Source organism: Trematomus bernacchii, unplaced genomic scaffold (genome assembly GCF_902827165.1).
Source record: "Trematomus bernacchii unplaced genomic scaffold, fTreBer1.1, whole genome shotgun sequence".
Taxonomy (NCBI): Eukaryota; Metazoa; Chordata; class Actinopteri; order Perciformes; family Nototheniidae; genus Trematomus; species Trematomus bernacchii.
The window spans coordinates 650009-658402 of NW_022987640.1; the positions used below are offsets into that span (position 1 = coordinate 650009).

Sequence of the window (8394 nt, forward strand, 5' to 3'; positions counted from 1 at the left end):
TACATTTAGCTGACGCTTTTATAAATACAAAACAAGTTAAAAAGACGTTTTTATTGCTGCAGAGTATTCACAAGAGGCGTTCAAGACTTTCGGATACATGACGGCATATAAAAACACAAGAGTCCTAACTTTATAGATTTAGGACGCGAATAAAAAAGTTGCATACATTTGTCGCTTTTTCTCTCTAAATTTAAAACAAGGTCATTTAAAACGTAATGTGTTTACCAAAGATGCATATGTCATGAGGTTTATCACATTTAATACTATAGTGGTTGAAATCACAAGCTTGCAAAGAGCACTTAAAGGCAGCATTATGCGGAAGGAACGTTGTCACGGCGCCATATTTGATACAACAGACGCTAGCTGTTAGCATTAGCTGTTTACAAACTTTCACCTGAGAGACGGAAACACAAAGCAAGCCTTAAACTAAATTAAAGATGAATGTTATAGATAATATCCGGGAAATGGCCGCCGCTGGCCTTCACTCTAACGTCCGGATATTGAGCAGTTTGCTGTTGACGATGAGTAATAACAACCCGTAAGTAAAAGCCAGCGTGAGGATCCGTCTATTTCCTGGAGACAGTGATAGCGAAAAGCTAACTGATCAACTATTTATATCATTTATTTGTTTAGTAGTTGATCAGATCAGGGTTTTGAATAATGCACTCTGACGCCTGCTAGAAATGCTTCTCAAGTAACCACATCTTTAACAGTGAAATGTGTATTATTGGGTGTAATATAGTGTACGTTTGTTTATCCAGGAAGTAGTCATATGAAGGTACGTGCTATTAACAGTTAGCTGGAAGGAGTTGACAGTCAGATGTTTAACGAGTATTGTATGACTTTTCACATATATATTGTTGTTCAATAGCCTTTCCCCCTTTCACATGTTGACAATGCAGTGGGGTTGATTTAAAATCAGGGGCTATCAAAGTCACAGAGCCATGTTTTTGTTGTGATGAAGCCCAACAGCTGATGAAGGATGCTTCTATAAAAACACAAACTAACACAATTGTTTGTTTACTTTCTACACTCCTGTGCTTTAGACTAATGTATAATCTCACTGTCCACTTTTTGTTACGGTCTCTTCTATATTTATGTCACTCAATGACAGTCTTTTTCTCTAAGCATTTCTACTAACACATTGAGACATGTTTTAATGTTAATTCTCTGATTCACTCTTGCATTCCAACTCTATATTGTTTTTGCATTTTAAGAAATATTGTGATACTTATCTTGCTTTTTAAACGCAAAATCATAGATCAATTTTTCAATTATTTACACTATTATTATATCTTGAAGTATACACAGTATTACACATTCATTTTTTCCATATTTATTGTTTGTGTTGCTGTTTCATAGTAGTAAATGCACCCATTTATTTTTTGCTTTTAATCGATGACATTAATTAAATCGTCTTATAACTTCTCTGTTTTCTATATATTTGACTCTAAGATGGAGCATATAACATAACCCACTTCACCCATGCAAAAAAAAAAAAAAGTGTTTCTGATTCTAATGACTTTACCATTTGTGTCTTTTTATCAAAGAGAGCTGCTCTCACCGGCCCAGAAGTACCAGTTGTTGGTTTACCACGCTGACAGCATCTTCCATGATAAGGAGTATCGTAATGCTGCCTGCAAATACAGTATGGCTTTACAGCAGAAGAAGGTGATCAGCAAAACATCTAAAGTTCGTACTTCTACTGGTGGAGCTGCTTCTAATTTACAGGCACAGGTATGTCGGATAACACTGTTCATTGTTCAATGTTTTGAATGAAGCCATAACATAATTCAATGTGTTTTTAACCAGAATTCCTACACATCAATTGCATGTATATTCCTATCACTCAATGTTTTGTACCTTGAAAGACAAATACCCATACCATCGACTAGTTCAGTTTGCATGAATGATTATTAAAATGACTCATGTTTTCTTTCAGAGTTTGCCCTCAGAGATTGAAGTAAAGTATAAGATCGCCGAGTGCTACACAATATTGAAACTGGATAAAGATGCTATTGCAGTTCTCGATGGGATCCCATCCAGACAGAGGACCCCAAAGGTAGGTTACCCTCCTATAGTTATTGTGATAAACCGATATTTTTCACGCTTTCTTTTTTTATTGAGATTAATACACAACATGTACAACCAAAAGCACAACATTTTTCTTAAAATACATAAGAAAAAGAAAAATTAGACAACAGCAAAAATATACAAAATACAGAAAGCAAAAATGTTTTCATGCTTCCTGTGCATTCTTTTATAATACAGCCACCATATCTTGTAACTCAAATGATTATATTGTGTTAATAATCCGCTCGTTTGTTTTTGTTACGCTTTTGTACGGTTATGGTCACAGACTCATTCCTCCTCCCTGCATAGAAGATACAAAACTCTTAATAATATCAGACTTTAAGATTTATCTAACTCATAGCAATATTTTTACATTTTATATTTTAGAATTGAATTGTTATTAGTATTATTGAGATAGTATCGTTATCAGGATTTCTTCTTGGCCACTATAATTGGGAGGTGGAAATCTGATATTGTGACAGCCCTATTTGAATGTCCAATTCACACTGTACATTTATATTTATTTTAATATGCCATCCCTCGCACACTTAATGTAAATATAATATCCGGCTTTATATTGTGTTACTGTTATGGAAAATTAGCCCTTAAATAGTGTTTTATTTGCCAGATAGTTTATACATTTTTTATATTATTTCTATTTTGAGATGCTTCTATTTTAGAATTGTTTATTTCTACTCTTTTAATTTCTAATTATGTGCAATGCCCTGTTTTTTAATGCTGCTGCAACGGGAAAAAAAAAAAAATCCCAATTTAGGATCAATAAAGTACATCTTAACTTATCTCACAAGTAAATACACAGCTGGAGTTTAACTGTAAAAGTAAAAAGACTCTGCAGATGGTTTTACTTCAAAAATACTGTTTTTAGGGGCAAAACTCTCCATGTTTCATTTTATGAACTGATCTGAAATACTGTCATGATCACAATGGGAAACTTCTACTACTTATCATTTTGCATTAGGTCTGCAGAGACGTTTCGCTTATCTATAGACTTGTGTTTAATGGATGTTATTGTTCTTTCTTCCCTCAGATCAACATGATGCTAGCTAACCTGTACAGGAAAGCAGGTCAGGAGCGTTCTGCGGTGACGAGCTACAAAGAGGTGCTCAGACAGTGCCCCCTCGCGCTGGACGCCATCATCGGTATGAACTCTCTCTCTCTCTGTGTGTGTGTGTGTGTGTCCTTTACCGGCCATTGTATCTGATATTAAGGATAATTGTGTAACACCATGAAACCGTGATATTTTGTATAGTTATCGTACCGTTAGACAAATAGCTACTGTGGCCACCTTCGCTCTTCACATTTGAAAGCTTTTCTTATACGTGCACACACACGTTCACCATCTGCTTGGACAGTGAATCCCTTGCTCTAATGTAATAATAAAATGTATTTGTAAAGCACCTTTCATTGCTAATCCCAAAGTACTACAGGAGGCGTAATGGAAAGAAACACAAGTTTAATCAAAGGCTTTTTTTAAAGAAAGGTTTCTAGGCCTTGCACTAATGTACTTGTTAGAGCCTCATTAAAGACCTTTCTCTCTCTCCTCCTGCAGGGCTCCTCTCTCTCTCGGTGAAAGGAGCCGAGGTGGCCTCCATGACGATGGATGTGATTCAGAGCATCCCCAACCTGGAGTGGCTGTCCGTTTGGATCAAAGCGTACGCATTCATCCACGCTGGAGACAACCAGAGAGCCATCAACACCATATGGTGAGCACAGCATATCAATCATATCACATTATTATAATAATAATAAAGCTTTATATATATAAATAGCACTTTTCATACAACTCATGCAGCTCAAAGTGCTTTACAAAATGACACAAGTTAAAAATAAACAAGGGACTCTCCTCAGATTATTTGTTAAGAACTTTAAAAGGTACATGCAACAACATATAACATGTTATCAGGTTAATAGACACAAGGAGGGGAAAGGTATGATACTACAAATAAAATAAATAATGGTTTCTCTCTGACAGATAAGACACAAGACGACTGAGTCGATGCAACAATATAAAATAATATAAAACCCCATAAAACAAAGTGAACATATAGGAACAACAGAAATAAAGACCTACCAAATAAATAAAACAATAGGTAGGTAGGTTATATCATAATTAGGGTTGTCAAGTTAACGCGTTAATAACAAAAAAAAATGTAACGCCACAAATTATTTTAACGTGCGATTAACGCATGTGTATTTGTCCTCGGCCCGCCCCGTAGTTTCAGAGCCCAAAGGCTTGACGTTGTTGTTGTTGTTGTTGTTGTTGTTAGTTGGATGGTGGGAGATTCTAGCGAGAGATATGGATACAAGAAAAGGTGTTTTAAACAGCAAGCCAAGCACACAGCTGATGCCGACAGCCCCGCTCCTGCCGCTCGTTTGCGGCAGACCACGCTTGAAAGTTTGCTGGGGAGACGCCTGGACACGGTGTCTACGAGCAGCAAGCTTTCAACAGCGATAGCTAAATGGGTGGCTACAGCTTGCAATCATGTAACAAAAGGCCAGCAAGGCAATACAAAATACAAATAGAATGAGCGGGTCTTCGACGCTCCGCAGGCTGTTGTCCGCACGTCGACGTGTGTGTCTAGGTGTCTCAAGGACTCGGCCGTTGGCAAACGTGGGAAGTTTCAGGCCGATCAGACAACGTACATGGGAGTTACAGCAGTATCATAAACATTGTGTTTGATGGCGAGTGATCTGTCGCCATGGCAACGGAATTTGATGACACCCCATAATACGCCTAGATGTGTTGAGGGCTGCATCGTTATCAAACCTGTGAAGTTTTGGGCCGTTTGGAGCATGTTAACTGGAGTTATGAGAAAACCGTGTTTCACGGCGACCATTTTGTTACCATAGCAACGACATTTGACGAAATCTCAAAACTGACACATATATGTGTCGAGGGCTTGACGGTTAGCACACATGGGAAATTTGAACACTTTTTTACCATTTACACAGGAGTTATAGCAATATCGTGCTTAACGGCGAGGGATGCGTTGCCATGGCAACAGCTTTTGAGGAAAACTCACTATTGTCATATTGAGGTGTTGAGGGCCGGACCATTAACTGTCATCTGAAGTCTGGTGCATTGGACCATTTTCCATCGAGTTATGACAACACTGTGTTTCATGGCGAGGGATCTGTCACCATGGCAACGGCATATGATGACATCCCATAATTGGCGTAGAGCTGTTCAGGGCCGGACCATTAGCCATCATCTGAAGTCTGGTGCCGGTGATATAAAAGTGAAGATTGGGGGACGATGGGACCGTGTCCATTGGAGTTACAGCGACACCGTGTTTTATGGCGAGGGATGCGTTGCCATGGAAACGGCATATGATGACATCCCATAATTGGCGTAGAGCTGTTGAGGGCCGGACCATTAGCCATCATCTGAAGTGTGGTGCAGTTTGGACCATTTTCCATTGACTTAAGACAACATTGTGTTTTATGGCGAGGGATGCGTTGCCATGGAAACGGCATACGGTGAGATCTCAGATTTCACGTAGAGCTGTTGAGGCATGGACCGGTGATATAAAAGTGAAGATTGGGGGACAATGGGACCGTGTCCATTGGAGTTACAGCGACACCGTGTTTTATGGCGAGGGATTCGTTGCCATGGTAACGCCATATTAAATAACATCAAATTTGACGTAGAGCTGTTCAGGGCCGCAGTCTTAACCATCATCTGAAGTTTGGTGGCGTTCTGAGTATGTCAGTTGGCGTTATGACATCATCGTGTTCCATGGCGAGGGATGGCCGAGCATCGAGCGAACGCGAACTTTGGCGCCAAATCACGGCTACGCCGTGCGAAAGAAAAAAAACTTCCGTGATAACTTTGAATTGCCCATGTCTCGAGACGCTACCCGACGAATTTCGAGTCGTATGGATAAAGTCCCTGGGAGAAGATAGATTTCGTGCGGAGGACGAAAAACGCGATAAATCGCGTTTTTCCGACGCCAAATTCAAAATGGCTTTTTGGTTTGTCTCCGCACCCTAGATATGCGTAGCGAGTTACGTTCGTTTACGTGAAAGTTAAAGTGGGGGGAGTTTACGTTAAAAACGGAAGTGGGCGTGGCCTACGCAATTTTTGACGCAAAGTTCCGGAACCAATTACACATCTGAAGTTGCACCACATCTGACGCGCGTGCAACATTTGGTGAGTTTTCACATATGTTGCGGGGGTCAAAGGTTTATCGGTCGCTGTGCGACCGATTTCAATAGGGTCTTCGCCGACCTAGGTCTCAGACCCTAATAAAATGCTAGGGATATCAGTGTGCGAAAAAGCACACGTCCCACCGTCCGGGACGGGTTATTTACAATGTCGGACAAGTAGATCTTTCAATTGACTTGTCCGGCGGACAAGTGACGTTTTTAGCCCTCATTTATTGACAAATTATTGATAAACTCAGTTTACAAAAGGCAGAACTCATTCGCAAATTGTCCGTGTCCGCTATTGTTCGTTTAGAAATGTTAGTTTCGGTTCTGCTTGTCGATTCCTAAGGAAATGCATCTCGCCGCTTTCTGTACTGTTAGACGGGGGCGGGGCGGTGCGGGACGTGTAGCACAGTGGCAGGGTTGGGAAGCAAAACTCGGTGCCGAGTAGGAACAAATAACAATTGTCCGGTACCGGGATTAATAAGAGTTGTGAGGACAGGAGGCCGAGCCCCGCGGACCGCAGCTCTCTCTCTCTGTTCCGGATCATCTCATCGCTGCACGGTGCAGTTCAGCGTCTCTCTCTCCCTCTCTCTTTCTACACACAGCGGACCCGCTGCCCGTTTAACAGCCTAATCTTTGTCAAACTTTCTTATGTTCTTTCTCTAACACCTAATGAAGGTTATTACGCGTTTTAGCTCCCATGTTGTTAATATTGACGCCATTTCCTTTATGAAGTAAAGCAGCCTCCCTGTCTGTGTCCTCGCGCTGTCCTCACATCCCCCGACCCCCAGACTCGGAGGAGCACAGGGATGTCAGTATTGTTTATGAAGCAGGGTATAGAAAATACATTATTGAAATTAAAATAGTATTTATTTACTTTTACAAACAGTGAGCAGTTGCAGCATGTGTATTGCAGGACATGTGTAAGCATGCAAGCGTCTTTGAGTTGTAGAAAAGCGCTAGGCCTATAGGCTATAAATATAATGTATTATTATTATTATTAGGCCTCTGTGTTGGACATGTGTGGTTGGACTCCAGGGGCGGACTGGGACTACAAATCAGCGACCGGCCCACTTCGGTACCGCAAGTAAATTATCAACGGGGGGGGGGGGGTGCTAGTGAGTTATCCGACCGGCCCACATCGTCCGACCGGCCCACTTCTGTACCGGCCCATCGGGATTCGTCCCGATGGCCAGTCCGCCCCTGTTGGACTCTGTCTCACAGGCAGGTTGCAGTGTAACATCAGAGGAGACTGGGCCAATTGTACATTCTCAAACTGCACCACATAGAACTAACTAAACAATGCAGAGATTATTTTTATATAATTTTATTCAATAACCGTAAGAAATTAAACAGTCTGAAGTGATTTCTAAATAGGAATACAGATTTGACTTAATGTTTTCATAAATATGTTTTTCTCCCAGTTTGTCATGGGACTTATTTTTACCCTCTCAAAGAACCGGAATCGAGAACCGAAAATAACCGGAATCGAAAAGCAGAACCGGAATCGTTAAAATCCAAACTATACCCAACCCTACGTGTGATGCAGTAAAATCAGCGGTGTCGTAAAAAACGTGGGAAAATGTAAAATACGTTGGAGAAGAAGAAGATTCCAGTGGCCCCAATTTTTCCATTCTGGACAAGTGAAAAATGTATTCGGACAAGTAAATTGCCAAACTCACTTGTCCATGGACAAGTACTCTCTAAAAACTTTTTCTCACACTGGATATGTCTTCATGTTATTATATTCTTGAAGATGCATGTATCTATTGTTCCAGTCAAATATCTTTGTTTTGAGTCTCGTATAGATTCTTCCCACTTTCTGTTGAGTTGTGTTTCTTGAAATCTCAATTTATAAGTCAGTTTTTCCATCAAAAATATTTCTTCCACAATTGTTACCCATTGGTTTTTCGTTGGTGGTGCTTCCTTACCCCGTTTAGTGATAGCTAAAAGTGACTGAATATGACTGAACATCCTTGTTTCTCTGCCGTGCCTCAGCTCTCTGGAGAAGAAGTCTCTGCTGCGGGACAACGTGGACCTGCTGGTGAGTCTGGCCGACGTTTACTTCAGAGCCGGAGACACCAAGAACGCCATCCTCAAGTTTGAACAGGCTCAGATGCTCGACCCGTACCTCATCAAAGGTCAGCT

The 8394-nt window shown here is 40.7% G+C and overlaps 1 protein-coding gene across 1 annotated transcript in view; it reads left to right on the forward strand.

Annotated features, from left to right (window-relative positions):
- Positions 1-342: 342 nt before the first annotated feature.
- The window catches only part of anapc7 (anaphase promoting complex subunit 7), a 16491-nt gene continuing 8439 nt past the window's right edge, over positions 343-8394 (forward strand). The window contains exons 1-6 of the mRNA XM_034133212.1: positions 343-538; positions 1551-1737; positions 1943-2062; positions 3122-3233; positions 3644-3797; positions 8245-8387. Of these exons, the coding sequence (XP_033989103.1) occupies positions 438-538; positions 1551-1737; positions 1943-2062; positions 3122-3233; positions 3644-3797; positions 8245-8387 (817 nt within the window). The 5' untranslated portion in view covers positions 343-437. The remainder of the gene's footprint in view (positions 539-1550; positions 1738-1942; positions 2063-3121; positions 3234-3643; positions 3798-8244; positions 8388-8394) is intronic.